Source organism: Calidris pugnax, unplaced genomic scaffold (genome assembly GCF_001431845.1).
Source record: "Calidris pugnax isolate Ruff unplaced genomic scaffold, ASM143184v1 scaffold44, whole genome shotgun sequence".
In the NCBI taxonomy this organism is placed as follows: domain Eukaryota; kingdom Metazoa; phylum Chordata; class Aves; order Charadriiformes; family Scolopacidae; genus Calidris; species Calidris pugnax.
The window spans coordinates 22,809,449-22,832,587 of record NW_015094506.1 but is presented as its reverse complement, the minus strand read 5'-3'; the positions used below and the strand labels follow the sequence as shown (position 1 = coordinate 22,832,587).

The 23,139-nt window shown below is 39.8% G+C and overlaps 1 protein-coding gene across 2 annotated transcripts in view; it reads left to right on the top strand.

Annotated features, from left to right (window-relative positions):
• The window catches only part of TBC1D30 (TBC1 domain family member 30), a 30,809-nt gene extending 8,095 nt beyond the window's left edge, over positions 1 to 22,714 (top strand). Inside the window, exons 4-13 of one of the 2 annotated variants that reach the window (XM_014964126.1) lie at positions 1,450 to 1,575; positions 2,718 to 2,903; positions 5,853 to 6,021; positions 7,492 to 7,660; positions 10,433 to 10,538; positions 16,032 to 16,144; positions 16,312 to 16,451; positions 18,124 to 18,330; positions 18,523 to 18,579; positions 19,909 to 22,714. In XM_014964126.1, the coding sequence (XP_014819612.1) occupies positions 1,450 to 1,575; positions 2,718 to 2,903; positions 5,853 to 6,021; positions 7,492 to 7,660; positions 10,433 to 10,538; positions 16,032 to 16,144; positions 16,312 to 16,451; positions 18,124 to 18,330; positions 18,523 to 18,579; positions 19,909 to 20,684 (2,049 nt within the window). In that variant the 3' untranslated portion in view covers positions 20,685 to 22,714. The remainder of the gene's footprint in view (positions 1 to 1,449; positions 1,576 to 2,717; positions 2,904 to 5,852; positions 6,022 to 7,491; positions 7,661 to 10,432; positions 10,539 to 16,031; positions 16,145 to 16,311; positions 16,452 to 18,123; positions 18,331 to 18,522; positions 18,580 to 19,908) is intronic. The other variant, XM_014964127.1, reaches the window with a different exon arrangement.
• The last annotated feature ends 425 nt before the right edge of the window (positions 22,715 to 23,139 follow it).

Genomic DNA, 23,139 nt, shown 5'->3' with positions numbered 1-23,139 from the left:
ACTGGACCCAGCACTCCAGGTGTGTCTCACTGCAGCTCTCTCAGCCTTTCCTCACAGGAGAGACTCTCCAGCCCCTTAATTGTCTTAGTGCCCCTTGCTGAACTTTTTGGTAGCTCTGTATCTCTATTGCATGGAGGAGCCCAGGACTGGACCCAGCACTCCAGGTGTGTCTCACTGGGGCTGAGCAGAGGAGAAGGATCACCTCCCTTGACCTGCTGGCAGTGCTCTGCCTGATGCAGCTCAGGAGGCTGTTGGCCAGCCACCTTTGCCACAAGGGCACATTGCTGCCTCATTGTCAACTTGGTGTCCACCAGAACCTCCAGCTCCTCTCTGCAAAGCTGTTTTCCAACTGGGTGGTCCCCAGCATATACTCGTGCTTGGGGTTGTTCCCCTTCAGGTGCAGGACTTTGTGCTTCTCCTTGTTGAACTTCATGGGGTTCTTGTCAGCCTATTTCTTCAGCCTGTCAAGGTGCCCTTGGGCTTATTAGCCACTCCTCCCAGTTTTTGTGTCATCAGCAGACTTGCTGAGGGTATGCTCCACCACATGATCTCACTCAAATCCCTCTTTTCTTTCTCATTCTGTCCACCTCTGCATTTGCTTGCACGTGACCACATGATGGTAACCAAAGAAGCAGTGTTAAGAAAGGGATGTATGTGGTCTTTTCACTGCCATTCCCAATGATGCTAAATTGATACCAAAATAAAGGAAGCATTATGTGTTGGCAGCGTGCTGATTGCCTCCTTTGCTGGCAGCAGCAGGAGCAGGGTGACATCTGCATTATTGCTGTGGCATGTGACATTTGTTTTCTGGGGCTGGCAGAGGTAAAGAATCCAGTCAAACAACATCAGTAGGATGTCAGCAGTGCCAAAGGCTGCTGGGAGGCAGAACAGCGGGATTCCTCCGCATGGGTGGCTTTGCAAAGTGTGGGAAGGGACATTTAAACGCAGAAAACATGACATTCTGGGAACTGTCTATAAATTCCTTCATCATGCAGCTATCTAAGTGTTTAAATCTGTGGGAAGTGTCTGAATTGCTTTTCTCACTTGGTCGAGTTAACGGCTGATATAAAACTCAACCAATTTGCTTTCATGATTTCTTTCAGTTTCCTGAAGAGAAAGATCATTTATTATTACTTGTTGTCATTGTACGATCTGTCATGTGTCTTTCCTGGTTTAGGAACCTTTTTCAGATGCTTAAGGTCCAGCCTTTGTCTTAGATACACATAAATAAATCTGTTCTGGTAATTATTAGGCTTTAAAATTAGGGAGCAAGGTATTACTTTAATTGTGCAAAATTTGTTTCAGATGTAGTCTTCTGCATATTTCAAGTCTAACAGGAGATCACATATGGGTGAAGCGGATGAAGTTCATCTAACTGTATATATCAAAACTGTTCATATTTTACCTGAGAAATAATTCATTTTGTTGACTTGCTTTGTCTGTTTCCAGGTTTGGCTGACCCTAGCTGATCAGTACTTACACAGTATAGCCATTGACTGGGATAAAACCATGCGTTTCACGTTCAATGAAAGAAGTAATCCTGATGATGACTCTATGGGCATCCAGATAGTGAAGGTAGACAACTAAATTGTTGGTTTATTTTACTTTTTTTAAACGAAAATTTGAATTTATTGTTTTTTCAGTAGGTGGAGTTCGGATTTATTTTGTTCTTTGCAACTGCTTTGGCAAAAATTCCGTCTTAATTCCATTTGGCTTCCCAAAATTATTTCTTTGGCTTTTTGGTCCTCCTCCTGCACTGGTCTGATTAGTGTTAGCTGGGAACAAAAATTGCTGTTGTTCGATTTTTATTTTTATTTTCTCAATTTCTATTTTTTTTTTTTTTTTAAAAACACTTGAGTTTAATACAGACAAAGAAACATAAGTGGTTTTTTTCCCTCTTCTCTATAAATAAACACAAATGTGTGCTGGGATTAAAAAGTATGTTTTATAATACAGCAATTGAGCATTTTTCAGTTATTTTACAGGAGTGAAAACACCTTTGTCTATGTATATTTCTCAGCTAAGTAATGTTTAATATTTAAAGCAGCAGACAGTTTTAGGGAAAAGCTTAATAGATTTGTATTGCTGTGTTGACTTAAATATTAGTCTATTTACCTGTTTAGGCAGTATTACTCTAGGAGAGATTTTGTTCTGTTGTCATCTCAATTAGAGTACACAAAGCAAAATACTTTATGTTCCTGATTATTACAATTGTCATCTGTACTTCGTAATTTAAGCTTATGGATGTTACATATGAAATATTAAACATTGCAGTACATGTTTTGCCTTTTACTTATAAATAGCTTAAATCTCAAAGACACTCTTTCTGCTTTTTTATGGTTTGAAAATGTAGTTGCCTAGTAGTTCTTTTATGCTTCAATAAAAACAGCTACTCATTTTTGTTCAATTAAGCAGCTGTTATGTCTTGCTTCTTTGAAACCCAGATAGATGTTAGTATCTTCTGTGACAGCTTCATATGAACATCTTTTAGGTAACTTGTTTATTTAAGACCTTTCTGAAGCTATTTCTCTTCAGTAAGCTAAAGATATACAGATTAAGAAAGAAACATTGTCATCGACTTTGAGAGTATGTATTGGGAGGGTGGAGGTGGGAAGAAAACTGGGACATGCACAAGAACTAAAGGGGGAAGGAAAATGCACATCTTTTCTGTCTGTTCTTGTCTTTTTCTTTTTTTGTTGTTTCTTTTTTCTCTAAAGGACCTTCACCGAACTGGTTGCAGTTCTTACTGTGGCCAGGAGGCAGAGCAAGACCGAGTGGTATTAAAACGCGTTTTGCTGGCGTATGCTAGGTGGAATAAATCTGTTGGCTACTGTCAAGGATTTAACATACTAGCTGCACTTATTCTGGAAGTAATGGAGGGCAATGAAGGGGATGCCCTGAAAGTGAGTAAAATATTTTTTTTTCTAGTGTTGAAGTTTGCTTTTAGTTGGTGAAAATTAGAATAAACCAGTGGGTGAATTTTGTAGACAGACTAAAAGAGCAGGACTCAAATGAGTCAACCAATTATACGTGTAGATTGTTATCCTGTCTCAGTTAAAATGAACAGTTTGAATGTTACCACTGTTAATTTTTTTTTTCAAAGAAATTAATGAGGGCTTGGCCATAATAAAAGTAAATGGGAACACCACTACTGACTTTAGAATATTTTATCCCATAATCCCAAATCTGCTTCCAAACACTGTAGGAAGCTGAAACCTTCAGATTCCATTATCAACCTCTTGTGTGGCAGTAGCATGTGAAGCAGTAGCATCTGCTGCATTTTAAAGCAAATTTTGGGAAAACACAAAATAAATATTTAAAATGAAAGTAAATTACTTTGAAGCTATTTTCTGGGCTACGTTACTCATACAGTATTTTATCTTTTTAGACCTTTTCTATTCTAATTAAAATAAAGCTTCACAAAATTTATAATATGTTAGAAAATGGAAATACAGTTTACTGCAGGATGTGGTTTAAGATTTGCCAAGATCATGTGCAAATTTCCTTAAGTAAACTTGCTCATATGTGTGAGTTGGGGTCAAAGTAGTAAAAGATGAATGTGACTCTTGAAATACTGAGCTATTTGTTTTAACTTAAACAATGATTTAACTATGGTAAATATTTAAATTCACTCAGAGCTCCTAAAATATAAAGCTTGTGGTAGCAGAGTCCAGCTAGCTGGTATTTAGTACTTCATTCTAGAGAACTCACTGTAACAGGAAAGAAATACCATAATATATCTACTTTATATCTGAGAGTAAAATTTCCTTTCAATAATTCTTGCTAAAAATTTCCTCAGTATTTTTAGCTATAATTTGTCACATTTTATTGTGATCTTATACTGTCCAGAAGCTCCTAAAATGCATTATGATAATGTAGGAAATCCGATTGCCCAGGGCTTATGAAGTCCAAATTGATTATAAGAACCGTGTGCATCCGTGTATGATTGCATTGTCTCTTACTGTGAGCGGTGTCAGGCTCCAAGTGCCAAGGAGACAAGGGAATGGCACCGGACTGCCCTGGGGACATGAAGCACTGAAGGCTGCTTAGGACCATAATGGGTCTTAGATGGCAAAAATAAGAATGGAAAAGAAAGTAATTTCTTTTCCAAGCTTAGTGCATAGTCTTTGCAGGGTTTGCATTTCCTGAGAAAAGAGAGGGAAAAGGTAAGGGGATACAAAAAAAAAAAAAAGCCCAAAACATAAAAAAACCCAAACCAAAACAAAAAGGAGCAGGGGAAGAAAAACAAACAAACACAAAAAGGAATTGGCAGTTAGTATGTGGCTGTTTTCTTGTTGTAGTCACCCCACTTGTCTAAAACAAATGATGAGTGACTTTGGAACAGCTGCAGAGGTTTTTGCCTGTAAATCTGCCGTCAGAATTGGAGCTATGGGGAAACTATGTTTGGATTATTGCAGAATCTAGGAATTAAGGGAGGAAAGGGATTCTCAGGGCTCACCAGTCAGGTCCCCTTTCTGGGAAGGGTGTTTATAAATAAAAGCTCTGTGTCTGGGAAGTGTCTCCCAGAGGCTGGGAAATAGCTGGTACTGTGGACATCGTGGGGCTTTAACAGTACAGGACCCAACGTGGTAGCTTCAGTGAATGCCCAGCCAGGGATGCTCGAGTCTTTACTAGTTAAGGTGAGCATGTTTAAGTTAAATCCCTGAATACACTTCAAAGTTAGCCTACTGAAGTTATGGTAAGCAAGAAAATCAGAGCTGGCAGGTGTAGAAGCTGCCAAGTGTAGAAGCTGCCAAAGAATGCATAAAAGTCTCATAGATACTGAAACGTAAAAAACCCCATTTTTTTCCCTGACATTATCGTGGGGAAATACTGCAAAGTCAAGTAATAAAAATAAATATGTAGAGATGTGTCATGAAAAAAGTATCTATTGCAAACTGGTAAATACATTAAGCTGATTTTTTAAAAAAGTATTCTCAAAATAATTCACATGCCAGTGAAATGGAATGGACCTCAGTGTTGTAAAAAGATTTCTGTTCTTTCCCCCACTCTCCTATGTCTGAGATCTCTGAAGTAATACCACTCAGTAGGAAGGGAGCAAAATCCTTTGTAAAATGGTTTCTTTAAGGTAGGGATTTGTGGCTTATAAGGAACTAATGAAAACACAAATAGTGATTGTAAAAGATCATGAAGTGAAGGTCAGCATCTTCTGTTGGGCTGATGATATACATTGACTTCTGCATATTTCTTTTGTTGCATTTGTTCATTCTCAAAAGTTTCACAGTATCCAGTTAATAATACATTACCACCCATGTAGTTGAGCTGTCTCACTTGAAACAGATGTCTGTTTAAAATGTCTCATGCTGCTTAATTTAGCACCTTTTAAAGTGACAAGATGAAATGTGGCACACGGTAACACATCACAGTAAAATGTGTGGAGCATGTATTTTAAAGAGCAGCATTTTGCATTTTGGAGAGGTGGGGAAAAAAGATGATGGGGAATATCAGTCTTCTAGTTGTGGCAGCTCACAACCAGAGAGGGGACAGTGGAACTTTCCAACAGTGTGGAGAATGTCATAAACACAAACAGCATCAGAAGTGCCAAAAGCTGCCTTTGGTTTGAGGAATGGTTCCAGTTTGGACATAGCCTACTGTGACTGTGTTAAGGGTTCATAAATTCTAGACAGCTTTAAGAGGCCTTTGTACCCTGGTTGCTTGTGGATACCTAGAGTACCTGCGGTTGCCTAAAATGATAGTGTTTGCTCCCCATATGAATGGAGACACCAAAGGCATGTGTTGCTCCTGGCTCCCAGCCATTCTTTACTGAACAGAGAAGTTTAAAATAACTGGCTCTGTAAGTCCTACATGATTATATTTCATTTTCCCCATAGATCATGATTTACCTAATTGATAAGGTGCTTCCTGATAGCTATTTTGTCAATAATCTCCGTGCTCTCTCTGTGGATATGGCTGTTTTCCGAGATCTTTTAAGAATGAAGCTTCCTGAACTGTCCCAGCACTTAGACACCCTGCAAAGAGCTGCTAACAGAGAAAGTGGAGGTAGGTTCAACAGAAAATGCTATTAAATTCTATTTTCCTATTGTTTCATCTGAGCACTGGTCTAAAGATACAGTCTTTTAAGTGTTTACATGAGTTTGTGGCTTGGAATATATATTTTAAATTAAGGTGATTCCATTGTTGATAATCTTAACATGAATAGGTGGCGCTCTCTGGAAAGAATAAAGGGGGAATAATTTGGTTCCACCACTAACTGCAAATAGAATTATGTTGACAAGGATATAAAATGTATGGAGTGACAACACATTAAAACACAGTTACAAGTACACACACGGAGTACAAGGGCTGCCCTGAAAAGGTTGTCTCTTGCCTTAGCTCATGATACCAGTCGTACCATTACTCCTTGTGGTGGTTAGATTACATAGCTGTTCTGGGAAGAGATACAATGTGAGACCCAATGGTGGCTGGTTAGTATTTCTTCACCTGGATGCTTAGCAATGCACAGGTGCAAAATTCAGAAGTACTTCTTTGGTTGCTACCTGAAAACTGGCTTTGCACTGTGGTTTTTTTTTTTTCCTGGTATAGGATTCCCTCTTTTTTTTTTTTTTTTTTTTTCTTTAAAACAGGATAGAGCTGTTTTATTTGGGAGTATTTTGGGTTTGTTGTTTGTTGGTTGGGGTTTTCTTCAGTCTGGAAGCTAAGTGCAACCCAGAGTTCCATCTTAGAAAAGACCTGCAACCATGGTCCATGTAAATAATCTGTGATTGTGCCCAAACTGTGCAAAAACAAAGAAAGGGTATCAAGGAGGTCAAGGAGGTATTTGCTGTTTGAAAGTGTTTTCACAGGCAGCAGCCTCTTTGGTCATGGCCTTCAGTGATATCATATCAACTGATAGTTGATACTAGGATGCACAAAGTGTTCTCCAAGCACAACAGGAAAGTAAAACTTAAAAGTTTCAGGCTGACATATTAAATTTTGTCTGAAACTTGACAAAAGGAAAACTGAATGTGTTACAGTCACTTTTGCTAAGCTGGCAGTGTATCAGGATTTTAAAGCAATAAGTAAAATTTTACAGAGACAGTCACCTTCATGTAGATAAAGACCTCTTATGACATTAGTTTCTGAAGAAATTGAGTGGGTTTTGGGTGGTTCTTTTCTTCAGTTTTTTTGTTGGTGGTATTTTTGTTGGTTTGTTATTTTTTTAATAAAAGCTTTTAGCTCATATGGCTTTGGGGAAGGAAAAGCAATCTTTCTAATATAAGGGGGAAAAAAAAAAAGTGTGGTGCTGTTTCCCGGGGTTTACAGTCCAAAACCAATGCTGCTGCTTAGAGCTTTTTTGCAGTGCAGCAGAATGAAAGGTGACGAAGTAAGTAAGTTTCGAGCAATAACAGAAGTTATTGCTCGGACTGGAATGTCTGGTGGATTTCAGTATGCGGTTTATACTCCTTGTAAAATAATAGTAAAGCATTTACTATTAAGTAAATTTAAGCATCTTTTTTTGTTTTATTTCAGGAGGATATGAACCCCCACTTACAAATGTCTTCACGATGCAGTGGTTTCTAACCCTCTTTGCCACTTGTCTGCCTAACCATACAGTTCTGAAGATCTGGGATTCAGTATTCTTTGAAGGCTCTGAAATTATACTGAGAGTGGCTTTGGCTATCTGGGCAAAGTTAGGAGAGTAAGTGGTCATTTTTATTTGAATTTTCTTCTCAGTATGAGGAATGGGTGTAATTCGTGGTGTTCTGAAAAGCAGGTTCTCAATTCTAAACAAGATGCAGTCTTTCAGGAGAGCGTGCAGCTTTTTCAAAGCAGAATCAAAGGCTCTGTGGCTTCCCCATCGTGTCAGGATGAGCATGATAATTAATTGACCCTTGCTGCAGGAAGTGTGTCCAGTTGTTTGCATTGTTTGTGTATAATGTCTTCATGCTATGCTAAAAGATTGATTGGACTTTCCAGAACATAGACCTCTGAGGGAACTGGTAAATGCTCTGTGGAAAGACAGACAGATGGACTTGAGGGTGACTAGCTAATTTAGTTTGGTACCTGAAGCTGGGGATGTTAATTCCCTTATTTTCACTTAAAGACTTAAGGATTTAAGCCTGTTGGCTATACGCAAGAAGAGAGTTCAGTGTTACTAAGAGAATGACTTAGTGTTACATGGTTCTTTTTGTTAAACCCTGCAGACAAATTTTCCTGAAATTCTCTTTTTAAGCACATTCTAGTCAAGTTTCTATTATAGTCCTTTATGACCTTGGAAACTCATCACGTAGTACAAAACACAAGAAGTGGTTAGTTCTTCTAAACTCCTTTGTTGTCATAGCAAATATTTGCATTCCAAAGAGTGTACAGTGCTCCTGGAGGAATGGGTTTTGTCACTGACTTCAGTGGGAGGTGTGAGCTCTGACAGGTCGAGCAGATGTTAGTTCAGCTGGCATCAGCAGCTGCATCACGTTTTTCTTGTGATGCCTATCAGCACTCACCTTCCTTTTACCCCTGAGACTGAAGCACTGGGATTTATGTTCAGCTCTGTCCTTGGAGGTTTCGTTTCTTTTTTTCTTTCTGAATAAATTAGCACTACAGGCCAGTGGCATTGTAAGAGACTTTGTGTAGTATATTTAATTTTTAATCTGAAGAATAATAATTAGAATAATAATTTCCTAAGAGCTTTATTCATTCGCTTCATGAATTAAACTTGCATGAATCATTTGCATTAGGATTAAACTATATGTAGTCCCATTGTGCTTTATTACTTTATACCATACCTTTAGATAAAAGGTCCTATTGCAGTGGGTCTCTGTGCACTTAAAAGCTATAATTAAAAATGTTCCAATTCCTAACATGATAAAAAGAAAGTCGGCGCTTTGAAGATTTTACCGTAAAACTTAAAGCAAAAATGAAACATGTTTTAAGAATATGTCCAAAAGAATAAGCTGATCACATTGCACACCATGTAACTATTGTTCAGGCGGAAGGGGAGAAGGTCTGACAGATTTGGGGGCAGTTAACAGAAAGGGACACTGGTGTGTTAACTCAAGATCCAGAAGACGATGAGTCCCTAAAACTGAACAAGAATTGACATTCCGTAAGTTTGTAATCAATGGTGTCAAATGGGGGTAAAATGCCTTTGCCAGAAGACTGATTTTGTTTGTCTGTCTTCTCTGCTAGAAATAGAACGGGAGGATTTAAAGAAGTGGGGCCTGAAACAGTGGCCATAGTCTCATGATCTTCATACTTCTCAAGACTATCTTTCTAGACTTGAAAATGGGGTGAGAAGTGCTTTTCCTAAGATGTGGGTGGTTCAATCATACTTCTGTTTTGAGGAAAATTTAAGGAATGGGGAGGTTAAAAATAGGTGCAGCAGAGAAAGCAGTATGTGGAGGTCATGAGAGACTGAAGGTATCAGGGTAGGTAAGCAGCAAGTTTGTCGTAATTGGCTACATACCCATTGTATCGATGCTTTTTGGTTTTTTTGCTAAATCATTCTTTTAGCTAAACTATGTTAAGATTTCAGTGTGGGTTTCATAGTTTAATGGTTTTTCTCCATAGACACTGGAGATCAAGGGAGACTTCCTCTTCTAATCCTTAAGAAAAAAGGCCATGTGCTTTTTGATCATTCCAGCAGCTGAATTTTACAGGGGAGGCTACAATATGTAGCCAGCAATGCACTTTGGGATAAAAGTAAAACGAATTTTTCCCTTGACAGGAGTAGATGTTTAGCCTCTGACCCTAATGTATGTAGAACAGCAGCTCACAAAAACATATTACTCATATTCTTTTAAACCAAAAACCCCAAACCCAAACCAAACCAGAACAAACAAAAAAACCCAACAAAAACCTCTGCATCTCTAATTTAGAAATAGCATTCACAAGTATGCAGTATATGAGTGAATTTTCCTTCATTATGTGACGGCAGCTCTTTTGAATACAATGACACACATAAGTACACCTATACCTAATTTACTCCACCAGAATATTTTCTGGCCAGTGAATATGTTCCTGTCTGACAAAAGACAGTTCAACCAGTGAATTCAGCAGTGAAGATTGGGTGACGAGGCAGTCAAGAAATCTTTATGTTCCCTATTTGAGCTGATAGTAGTAGGAGGCAGGAGGCAGTAGGAGCCTCATGGTAGTAGGAGGCAGGATTTATTGATTCTCATGTTGTAGGAGTGAAGGGCAGAGGGAATAACCTGCCTGGACATGTGTGAATCCTTTATCGTGAGCAGTCAGGACAGTAAGCTGTGCTCAGTACGTCCTTTTACTGCACCAGTATTTCTGATGTGATGTGCACAGTTTTATTATTTGGAAGTGTAAGTAGGATTACATTAAACTTAAGAATTAAGGTGACTAATGGAAGCACATATTTTATCATGACAGAAAGCTCAGTTTTGGTTTGGAGGTGTATAATTGTATGTAAAAGTAAAATAAAAAATCAACATGTATTTTGATGTAGGCAAATAGAGTGTTGTGAAACTGCAGATGAGTTTTACAGTACCATGGGCAAGCTGACCCAGGAGATGCTGGAAGACAGTCTGATTGACAGCAATGAACTCATGCAGGTGAGTAATTGTGATATAATTATTGTTTGTGTTTTCTGTGCATCCTTCAGGTGCTGATTTCTAACAAATTGCGTTTTTGTTCAGGTACTACAGAAACCTAATCTATCCCAAGATTATAGCTTTAAGATAACTGACATGAGCTAGCATGTCAATGAAACAAGTAGATGGCCTGCAGTTAAAGCTAATATCTTATCTTATACATTGAGTATAGAGAACCACTAGGCTCCATTTGATAAAAATTGGTTGTGTGTTGACAGCTGAAAGTTTGTTGTGTCCAGTTGGATTTACGCAAGTAAGATGTAGAATCTTTTAGTAGTCATAATTTTTGGGGTGTTTTGTCTTTGTTTCGGACAGTTATTTATTTCATTGTATCCTTTTCATTCTGCAGACACTGTGGGAGACAAGAGTTTATCAAATGAGACGAGAAAAAAATCATTCATCGTTTTTAAAAAAGTAGCTATCAACAGTTGTCAGTGAACTATAAACAAAGACATTTGTAGATAATTGCAGTCCCTGAATTCTTACAGCATACGCCATTTTATGAGAACAAAGATCCACATTGTTCTGGGAAAGGAAAGGGACTTCAGTGTAACAGATGTAACTGTATTGATTTGCACTTACACTTTTTTTTTCTGATATCCTTGAGGTGTTGGCTACTTAGATGTTTTATAAAGACTTCATGCTATGGCTCTGGAACTTTGCTTTTGATGAGTTAAAGTATGGTGTGATTAAAGGGTTGCAAATACAGAGCACAGAATTCATCTAACATTTTTTACCTGACTTAGGGGAAGGAAAAAGTCAGTTTCAGTATATGAAGTTGGATGAGTTTAGAGGAGTTAGCAGGTGACTTCTGTTACCTATTATTGGAAGGAAAACTTCTTGACTGTCTGGGATAATAGACTTCCATTGTCTGATGAAGTAAAGGATCACTTTCAGATTTTTGGCTTTTGCTATTGCTGTTGTTTTGCTCAATGAGGGAGCTCTAGGGGTGAGAGGTGAGCACTGTGGCTTTGTTTTGCTTCAAACATGGAAATGCAGGTGGTACTCACATGCTTTTAAAATAAGTGTTAAGGTTTCTCACAAGGCAGTTTAGATATTGAGGATGCATGAGGAAGATGGCACATGCTGAAACCTTCTCAAATTCATAATGTTTCAGTTCCTGGTCTGAGGTGCAGTACAAAATCAAGATGTGGCATTTGTGACAAAGAGTACTGTTGGGAAAGCTGAAGTAGGCTTTAGTGACTTAACGTGGATTTCTTTCATTGCTGTTGTGTCTAATAGAAGACAAGGCAGGTACCTTACTGGTTGGAGGGATGGAAGGATCTTTTTGAGTTTTTAACCATTGCAATTAAAAGTATATTAAATTATCGGTGTTTTTGTGCTTCAGCAAAAAAGAAGCACTTGGTGCTTCATAGTGTACATGTATATTTTGTGGCACTGACAGGAGCGTTGAGGTAGGTGGGATAGCATTGCCATTGGTATGGAGAATGTGGCAGGTTTAAGTTTTCTGCATAGAGAAGCAGTGTGTCTGTGTTTAAGATAGTATTCCTCAGGTCAAAGGCAGGCACTGGCAGCGCAGCCATCTCCACTGGGGGTGTTCACTCCAGGCTCTCTTTATTGTAAGTGGAGAGAATGAGGCACTATGACTGTCATTAGGCGATATGAATGCCACCATGTGCCTGCCTGCTGCATCTGAACAATTTTCTCTGTGCTGGAGAAGAAAATAAAGAAATATGAACCATTGTGTTAATGAAAGGACATAGGCTGCTTGAAGACAGTGGTTTTTAAATTGCTTTAGGGGTTTTCAGACGAGTCAGCCAGAGAAAAATGTTTAGACCGCTTTGTTTCCAAAATGTTAGTTCTTCCCTCCCACCCCCAAATCGAAAGCAGATCGGTGAATTTACATCTAATACTTTTTAAAAGTAGGCTCAAGGATTAGTATCTCACTGCAGGAAAGGATTACTATCCTGCTCTGCCTTCCCTACACATTTCAGTAAAGGTTGCTGGTGGCCATCATCTCACTTTTCTTTAGATTTGTGTGATGCTTACAGTTGCATCTGAACTACCTGCACAGGCTCACTTGAGGCAGTGAAGAGTGACAAGCCTTTCTCTGCCACTAGAATACAAATTGTGTTCTAAAAGGCCTGTTTCCTTTGGGAGTTGGAAGAGGGAGATATGGCTTCAGGCCAAGTGTTGACTGAACAGATGTCTAAAGTAGATCAGAGGACTCTTGTCCTCATTCTCGCCACCAACACATAGAGTTGGTGCAAGTTTTACCATTAAAAACGCCTGCCCGCAGACAGTACACATACCTAGGACTGAGGGCTTAAAGCTTTTGCAGCTTTGTCCCTTGCATGGCAAGAGTTCTTATGATGATGTGCTGAGGAGAGCATGGGGGATTGGAGGAGCAAGCAAGCCTACAGCTTCCTCCTTTTCCACATTGAACAGTTTAGGTAAATAAAGGGTAAGTGCTGTGCACATCAGATGTTAGACCCAGTATGTACTCAGGACTAGAAGTAAACAAATGTGGTATTTGGTAATGTCATTTTATTGGCCTATTAATAACCTTTGGTTCTAACATGGAGACAGAAGGCTGTACGCCAGGTGTCTGCAGATATTCTAAGCAGCGTGTGCTAGACAGAGTACACACTTCCATGCCTTTCCTGAAAGCGAGCGTTTTTATGAGCAGCTAAACTAATTCAGTTTGTATGCCTAGAAACATCCCAGCATAGAGGAGGTGAGAAGCAAACAGGAAAAGGAGAGGCATCCCTGTGTGTTTGCTGTGGTGGAGGGGAACAGGGATTAATCCCTCTGCAGAACCCTAGCGTTTTAGACTATCTCCTGTAGGCAGTTGCCCTAGTTTGATGGTGTTCACTGTTAACTTTCTACTTCAGTAGCACTTTGTCTGTTTTCTTATGTGTTTGTTTTTGCTTTTTGTTTTGTTGTCTTAGTGAAAGTGAAGAGAGGAGCCTTAAACCAGGGTGGGGTGGCTCTTTAGATAAGTATGTTTGGGCTGTCTGCAAAGGCAAAACTGCTTACCCTCTTCTAGAAGCCACAGCCCAAAACCTTCTGTATGCTATTCTGCTGAGGGAGTAGATGGCTTCGCATTTTTAGGGTAAGGCAGAGGATTGGCAAATGCTACTGATTTGAGGTGAAAAGAGAAGGTTTTTTCTTGTCTGTCTCTGTTGGGTTTTTTTTATTTTATTTTTTTATTTCCAGAATCTGTCCCTTATGGCCATAAAGAAAACTATAATAAGGTTGGCTGCATCATGCTCTATATGTGTAGGTTATTTCCCCCTGGCACAGTTTCACCAGAATTAACCAAATGGCACCCAAGGCCGTGTACAAACTAGGAACAGGATGCTCTGACTCTGAAGCATTGCTGTGAGGAGATCACGGGTGTTGATTGATGATATTTTTTTAATTTCCAGTGGCACTTGCATCAGCATAAAATTTGTTTGTGGATCTCGTAGCCAGGTGGCAAGTGAGGCCTCCAGTTATAATCTGATAACAAGTAATTAAGTTAAAAATGTGCATGCTAAATGAAAGGAGTTGCACAGGGTTTGGAAGAGACACAGACTGGAGGCAGGCAAAAGCTAAAAGCATAATCTAAAACAGTAGGTGCAAGGAGTAAATGGAGGGCTCAGAGTCGACTGTTTCACTTAAAGGGTAACTAGCATATGGAAAAAGTTACCTGAAAAGGCTGTTGACATAAAGAGTAGAAATAAATTCCAGACACACCTACTTCTCTGTGAAGGGAGAGAGTTGAGACATGGTGGGGGTGGGTGGAATCCAGGAAAGTGTGGTGGAGATCAAACAAACAGGCAGGCATGTTGGGCCAGAGGTGGGTCTTTCTCCAGATCATAAAATTCCTTCATCTGGTAGACTGCCGGGATATCACTGTTCAGGCCCTAGAGAATATTTGTCTTTCACAGTAGCATTGCAGTTTCATGGAGTGGCAAAGCTTCGATTCATGCCCTGGGTTTTTGCCTTAGAGCCTGTGCATGGCTTGAGCTGTAAAGGCATTTTCATGCAGGAGCCTGTTAAGCTGCACTGTTGCCCCATGCCTGATCCAGCCAGGAGTGTCCTTCCTGCTCCTCATGGCTTAAATCATTACTGTTGGTGAAATTATTTTTTTTTTTAAGCTTCTGTCAGGAAATGTCTAATACAGAATTCATGTTTGTGATTTTCCTTAGTGTATTTAGCACAGACAAGGCACAGTTCAAGAATGGATTATGTAGAAACTGTTCAAAATTCCCTTTCATCTTAATTGAGGCAGTTTGCCTTCAGAGGAAAATGTATCTGATTTAATAGCACAGGCAGGAAAAAAAAGAAAGTGAAGATTTCCTGTAATAGCTGTAAGAAATTTTTTCATTGCTGTCTTTTGGAAGGCATTTAATTTTCAAGACGGGGGAAAAGCTATAATATTTCAGAGAAACTATGAGAAATTATATGTGGCTATTTTTTTCTTTTTACTCTGACATTGAGACTCCCGATAAATTGTGTGTCAGTTATTTGAAAGTCTGAATAGTTGTGAGTGTACAAAAGAGGGGGGAAATATGTAGGAATAAATCAGCAGTGGTATTACAATGAATATGATGTGTCTTTATGCCAGGTTGGCTGGTGGCACACATTCTGTTATTACAAAAAGACCTACAGCAAAAATAATGCTGAAAGCAAATGTGTTTGCAACTATTTATCTTCTTTAATTCTGAGTATTGAAGTAAATAAAAGGTATTAGAGGTTTTTATGGCCTTGTTTAAAGTTCTAGGGACTATGTACCGAGTTCAGAGAATTGCAGAGAGGTTTCTTTGTTCACCACAGAACAAATGTCTTTTAAAAATAAACCCAGCCACTGCTACACTCCCCCCCATGCCTCCCCCCAAAAATCCCTCTAGAAAACAACAATCAAACCCAGAAATTGAGAAAAGTTAGCTGGATCAATTTGGGTGCTTCTTCTTTGCCCATATCTTTTGTGTTGAAGTGATTTCCTTCACACAAGCTCTTGGGGCTGCTCAGGTGAAGTAATGGATCTGTTAACTGTCCACATCAAGTGAGGATTTGCTCCTTCCTGTCTGTGGTAGTGTCAATACTTTGGTCAATACTTGAGCAGAAATACAGGTCTTCTGGAAGATCCCCAAGACCTCAATGAGGTATTCATGTAAGTGAAATCATAATTGGAGGAGGATGATTTCTGGTTTGCTGGCAAGGAGAGGTTTGACAATGATTATTAAATAAGTACAGGAGTTGAAAATGACCCTGCATTTCATATTATGTAGTTTTTCATGTCAGGTAGTTTTCTCGTGAGTCAGTCTTTATTTTTCTTACAGCAAATACTGAATCATAAAACTAGACCATTTCCATTTTCTTACAGCACATGCAAACATGTAGCCTTTAATCCTGCAAGACTGTGAAAGTCTGTTCATGGGAAAATCTTTTGTAGCACTGTTAAAGCAAAAATTTTAAAAAGTGCATTTTTTTTTCCCCCACCAGACTGTTTATACCATGGCTCAGTTTCCCTTCCCTCAGCTGGCAGAATTAAGGGAGAAGTACACATACAACATTACTCCTTTCCCTGCAGCAGTTAAATCAACTTCACTTTCAGGGTAAGTTTGAAATGGACTGCTTATGGCATATAGGGTTTACCCTACACAGATAGTGAAAAGGTAAGTGGCATCCTCCCTTGTATGCTCCTAAAGAACATAAAGATGTTTGGTAATGATCATATTTAAGAATGTCTCTTTCTTTTTTCTCTTATGTTCTCATTTGGCAGAAGGCTAGGCAGAACCAGAGACAGTGATGAGGAGAATGACCTAGATGATGAAGACTCAATTGCCAATGCAATTGGCTGTCTTGGACCATTGAGTGGGTTTTTGGCACCAGAGCTTCAAAAATACCAAAAACAGATGAAAGGTAAAAATACTTTTGTTCATTTGGAAAACATAGTTAAATCTGCATGACCTTGAAGAAATTGTCTGTATCTTCCTTTGTGAAAGTCCCTATGAAAACTGTTTTATACTGGAGTAGAGATTACAGCAGGTACTGAATTACTTGCTCTGCAGTCCGTGACGATGTCTTCAAAGTCAAGTTTGAAGGCTGCATGTATACAATACATGACAGTGTGGGTTAAGGATTTAGGTACAGTAATAGTTAAAAAATCAACCCCGTAGTGTTGCCCACCTGCTAAAAAGCAGCACAAATTTGGAAAGAAAGTCCACCCTAAATCCATGCTTATTTCCAAGAAAGCGGTTACGTAGTCATCATTTTCTAGAAGAGTGTACATGAAATAAATAATCTTAACCTTTAGGAGCATATGCATGACTAATACTGGAATCTGTCAGTGGTGGGTGAATTCTGTAGGTCATTTTCACTACCCTTTTGGCTAAACTTTCAGATTGTTACATGTTTTGGATATGTTCATATTTTTATAAAATGGGCTGTGGTTTAGGGTGTTCTATCAAAATGTCACTATTTTTCAAATCCCTCCACATTGTAATAAAATTTCTGACGGAATTGTATGTTCACCTGTGCAAGCTCTACAAGCAGAACAAAGTTCTGATCCGTACAAGAAAAGCGGATCATTTGTTAACTTGCAGCAGCCTTTATGAAATGGTAATGGATCAGCAGTGATTTTATGATATCTCGGGAGAGGCTGTAGTTATTTATTCCCAACCCGCCCCCACCTTCCCCACAAGAAAGCCCAGACTGATGTAGCAGTCCCTGTTAGCTGATTACACAGCGTCATTCTCGTGGCTTGGCTTTGCTGAGACCTATAAGCTGCAGTTTTCCTCTTGATTGCTGTGGTGTTTTGGTTTTTCCTTTCCTGAGGGACTGTAAGCCTCTACCTGCTGCTTCAAGCTGGCGCTCAGTCAGAACATCAAACTGCAGCTGCAAACTAAGCCAAAGACAAACAAACATCCCTTGAAAAAGAATTATCCCCTTGACCCTGGAGTGCCAGTTTGGTGGTGCATCAGAAGCAGCTGTGAAAATAAATTGCCCCGCTGCTGGTTGCTCTGCAGCTGTTGATCCGAGATGCTTTCAAGTTGCCTGGTCCTCAGCTGCTCTGAGCCTCTCCCTTTTGTTGCTACTGCAGCTTTCTCCCTGTGGTGCTCTAACTGTTTTCTTTGGTGCTTCTTGCTGGTATCACTAGGTCAGTTGCTTAATCTCACGCCTGCTTGACTGTAAGGTATTTTATAACTTGTGTTGTTTGTTAGCTTCCTCTTTGACCAGCTGAGTGTCTTTAATAATCGGTTTCTGAATTATGTTAGTGGTGGCTTGATGTACTTTTGGGTAATTGGAGAACTGTGCTTATAACTTTGTATTGCCTGTTAGTTCACTTTGGTACTCTTTAAACTCCTCTCAAACCCTTGCCATTCTTAAGCGTAAGTTCTAGAAATGTAATACTTCTTATAAATAGTGCAGCTTTGTTAAATGTGCATATGATAATAAATTTTTAATTAAGGACTACAGTTAAATAAGACAATAGGAATCTAACATAAGCTTCCCTTGTAGATTATCTGCAGAACTCTTGAGTATGCCAATTCCAATTTACTCCTCATCTCTACTTTATTCCCACTCTGTGCAGATCAGAATGAAGAACAAAGTCTGGGTTCCAGTAACATTGCAGAATTAAGTCCAGGAGCGATAGACTCTTGCCGAAGCGAGTATCACGCTGCTTTTAACAGCATGATGATGGAGCGTATGACCACTGATATTAATGCACTGAAAAAGCAATACTCCAGGATAAAGAAGAAGCAGCAACAGCAGGTTCACCATGTCTATATCAGAGCAGGTAACATACCAAAACATGCTTCATTACTGATTTATTGCAAGCTGACGTCATCGCAGGAGACAGGGCAAATAACTTTTTTACATTTAAGCAAATAGACAAAACAAGAGAGACTGGGGTATGTAACACATTAGTAATAAAACATTTATGAACAGATTGTTAATGGGAAGGTGATGTTTTTTCTTCTTTTGTCAGGATCTGAAGATGACGATCCTGGGATTTTTTTAGGTCCCAGGGACCAGCTGAACAATGGTATTTAAAAATGTCTTTGCTGTCTGGGTGCATTGTGTTGATCTCCTTGATTAAAAACTTTAAATCTTTGGCATTCTTGGAGTTGACATGCTGATGCACTGGAAAAAGGGAAACAGGGAGATGAGTACGCTTCAGACCAAGTGTCAGGCTGATTCTTTGCTGGTCCATGTTACCCAACTCCTCTGAGTTCATCTGGGCATGGCAAATTATGCAGCTGAAGAACTAGCTTAGATGTTCCATTGTGGCTGACAGTTTATGTAGCCTTAACAATACTGCTGTGAGGATTGAGCTGGACTTCAGTCCATTTATTCACAATCTGTGTTGTGGACTCTATTTCTCCACTTGGCGAACTCAGCAACGTGGGGCTTGGCACGAAGGTGCAGCTGAAGGTTTCAGTGGGTGTTCAACCTGAACACAGCCCACCCCACTCGCTCCTCCCCACTTAGGTACCATCTCTCTCTAAGTCAGCATTGAACCATGGAGATTGGTCACCCTGGAGAATTTTTATTCCTCTTCTAGACTGTTTAAACTTATCCTAGCAGGAGCATTTGAATACATACAGCTGCACTTTTTCATTAACATTACCATGATTTGTAAAGAATTTTTTTTTTTAATATTGAAGAAGTATTTGCTTTGAACAAAGGCTGTATCCAGCAGAAACAGTGCAAGCAGTAAAATGTTGATTCCCAAGGATTGCCAACCCCCATCCCCTTTCTAATCTTACTAATCATGGTGCGGGGCTGGGCTTGTGGTTTAATCAAACTGTCATCTAATTACCTAGTTCTGAGTCTACTGCTCTGGTTTAAGAGGACCAAATAGAAAAGAGCTGGTGTGGTTTATCCATTAAAAATACAATGATCCATTCTCCAGTCACACAAGCCTCATAGAGAGGCTTATTTGACTGACCTCGTATAGGAATTGAATTGGCTCTAACGGAAGAGAAATGAAGGAGACAAGAAAGATCAGAAGCTAATATTAATGTTAAACTATCAGTTACAGTTCAGTCCTCAAAAGTAAGAAGTTACTTTTGTTTTTTCCATGTTTTTTCCAAATGATTTATTTTCCTAGCATTCCTGTCTCAGGACTTACCTGTAGATAAGAAGCAGGGAGGGAGGACAGGAAATCTTTATGATAGAAGTTACAGCTTTGTGTTCGATTCCCAGATGTAAGAGAAATTTAGTAATTTTTTTTTATTATTTTTTTTTTTCCTAAATAACAGTCAGTCCTACAAACCTCAAGAAAGGCATCAAATTTGGTGGTGGATCCTTAGAACATTAATTTGTTTTGTTCTTTAACAACACTGTGTTTCTTTTGAACACTTTTTTTCAGACAAAGGGCCAGTTACCAGCCTCCTCCCTTCTCAGGTGAACCATTCCCCGGTGATAAACCACCTGCTTTTAGGAAAGAAGATGAAACTGAATAACAAGTCTCTCAAAAACGCTGTTATTCATATCCCGAGTCACGCTACGGGGAAGATGTCTCCCATTCCCCAAGACGATCTTAAAACCAAACTGAACTCCCCGTGGCGCACTCACATCCGGGTTCATCGAAAGAACATGGCGAGGGCCAAAGGCCAGCTGGGCTACGGGGATACCGTAGGCCTGATAGACGAGCAGAGCGACAGCTGTAAGACAAGTAGTCCTGGTGCAAAGGAGGAGAATTCCAAACACTCTGACTTTGGAGAAGGAGGTGGTTTGGATGACAGGACTACTCAGCAAGCGGGCCGGCGGTCGTCTGAGCCAGTCTCTCCGGACAGCAGTACGGCCATGGCGGCGGTCCAGCTGAAACTGGAAGCTCTGGAGCTCACCTCAGACAGCAAAACCCACACGGAGTCGACACCCCGTGGCTCCAGCCAGCCGCGTTTGTCCGAGTCCTCCAGCTCATCCAGCGACAGCGGGAACCGGGCTAAATCTCCCCAGCCCCCCAACACAAAGCCACAAGTCTTCAACCCTTTCCCCAGCGTCAAGCCCCTTCGCAAGTCGGCCACGGCCAGGAATCTGGGGCTGTACGGCCCCACGGAAAGAACGCCCACTGTCCACTTCCCACAGATGAGCAGGAGCTTCAGTAAGTCTGTCAGTGGCAACAGCGGGACCAGGAAACGATGATGGTGAAACTGCCTGGCGCTGTTTCTGACAGCAACAAAACAATTTGTATTGCTTTTTTTTTTTTTTTTTTAAATAATAATGTGTGTATGTGTCACCCAAAGGGTTTCTAATCTTTAAGTAAGTAATGGGGACAAAAGTGATTACCAGATGTATAAATATGTGTCTTTGAAAATTGTGCTCCTGTGGTGTTATGGGATAGATTAGTGAAGATGCACTCTGGCACCCTGTTGTCGATTCTGATGGTTCTGTGGTAAAATAAACATTGATTTGCAGTGTGAAGCATAGTGTTTCTTTTACTCTAACTTGGACATGAAAATCACCGTCTGCCTTTAACCCCTCGGCCCCCACAGCTGCCTCCTGTCTCTTTCAAAGCTTGAAGGACAAGTTGTCTGGTGCGACAGACAGGTGTAACAGTTTTGATGACTGTTGTGCAGCCACCCCCTTAGACCTCACCATCACGCTCTGCGAGTAGCCGGAGAAGCCATGACTAACAGAAGCACAAGCAGCCCCAGCGATCAAAAATACCCTTTGGTGTCCGACATTACCACTTGCCTACCAGGCCATCTGCCTAGGGACCTTCTTGAGCAGCATTTTGTGCTTCTCTTCCCACAGCAGTCCCCTCCTGATATTGTTTCTAATATAAATGTAATCAGCAAGCATGAGGGTAGCAGGCATAAGTCCATCCACAACACTGGTTTGCTCCTTTTCTCTTTACAGATGTACATACACACATCTCTAATACTTACTGCTGGACAGTGGCTGCACTGCAAAATTAGGAATTAGGTACAACTATATTCATGTAGTTGTATGAATATTATGGCATATCTTGGCTTCAGTGGATTTAAAAGCTATTATCTTGTAATTAAATCATATTTGCCAGCTTAGCAGTAGGTAAAATATATGAATGTTTCAAAGTAGTTTAGGGTTTTAAATACTATATATAGAGTGATTAGATACTTAGGGTGCCACTTATCATTAAAAGCCAATACATCAGCCGCTGTGTGAGTGGGATGGACCAAAGGTCTCCATGGCTTGGTTCTGGTTTGGTGGGAAAGAGCAATGGCAAAGCGATAAGCTTGAGTATAAACTTCTGAATTAAAAAGCAAAGCTGGTGAATACCATAAGACAAGTACTTTAAGTACTTTTTTTTTTTTTCTCTATACATTAGGCAGGCAGAGAAACTGAATGTGAACAATTCTATTTCAGGGTTACAAACTCAAGCACTCCAAAAAATTCAGGTTGCTCTTAAAAATATTACATCTCTGCTGAACTGTATGTGTTGACTGTGATTCGTTACCTTATTGCTTCCAAGTTTCCCATGACATGAAAGTGCCATTATTTTAAAGTGGAGTAAAAGCAGTAACGATGTATGAGCCCCATTGTATGTAGTATTTTACTTCCTCTTTTAAAATTCTGTGTTAAATTTGCAAATTAATATATCATTGTCTATTTATTAATGTATCCCATGACCTATGGGACGTTATGTTGGTTTTACTGTATGCCATAACTTACAAGCTGTACAATATACCCTGTTTATTGTTGTGGGGACAGGTTTATTTTGTTGTTGTTTTATAGGAGTGTATGCATATAAAATAATATACAAGTATGAACACTATAAATATAAAACAGATGTAGATCAGGCCTTGCCCCTGCCTTATTTTCAGGTTATAGTAGTATTGTCACTAATGATTATTTATAGTGCTACGTAAATTTAAAATAATGTAGAATTTAGTCACTGATCATGGACAATACGAGAATTGTTTCTGCCTTGATTTAGAAGAAATGGACTTCTCAAAATTTTACTGTGAATCATTCTCCCCAATTTTCCTTAGCTCCAGTGTATCAGGCAGCTGTATACTGAACAACAAACGCTGAAAAATAAAAGGACTGTCATTCTGCAGAAACAACTGCAACCTCTCAAGTATGTGCATGAATTTCCAACACGTTAAGATGGGATTAAGCAATGGAAAATCAGCAAGCTTTGCACAGGTCTGGGGAAAGAAATGCCAATAAAATACTAATTCTAGTGATTCAGACTGACTCAGTAATTGATGAGCGTGCTCTGAGGGGCTCGTACTCTCCTTGAGCCCTTAGGATTGGGGGTGAAGGAACCGTGGCAACTCAGTGCATTGGTTTGATGTGGTTTGCTGCAGGAAATGTTCTTTAATTACTGCTAGATGAGAAAATGGAATGTCATTTTAGCTGTTTAGTACCTCAAAGGTTGTTCACTCTCTGCTTGAAATCTGTGTTGAGCACACAGCGAAAGCAATTTCATCACTTGGTCCTGAGGTGGAACATCCTCAGATGAGGTCCAGAGAACCAGGATACTCCGGAGAAGTTCCCAGTTATTTTTCCCTAAAGAATCCCTTCAGCAGACGAGGTCCGGTGATGCCGCAGTGCTCGGAAGAGTGGCCCTGCAGCAGTGGGACCTCAGGAAGCACAGTGGTGGAAGTCT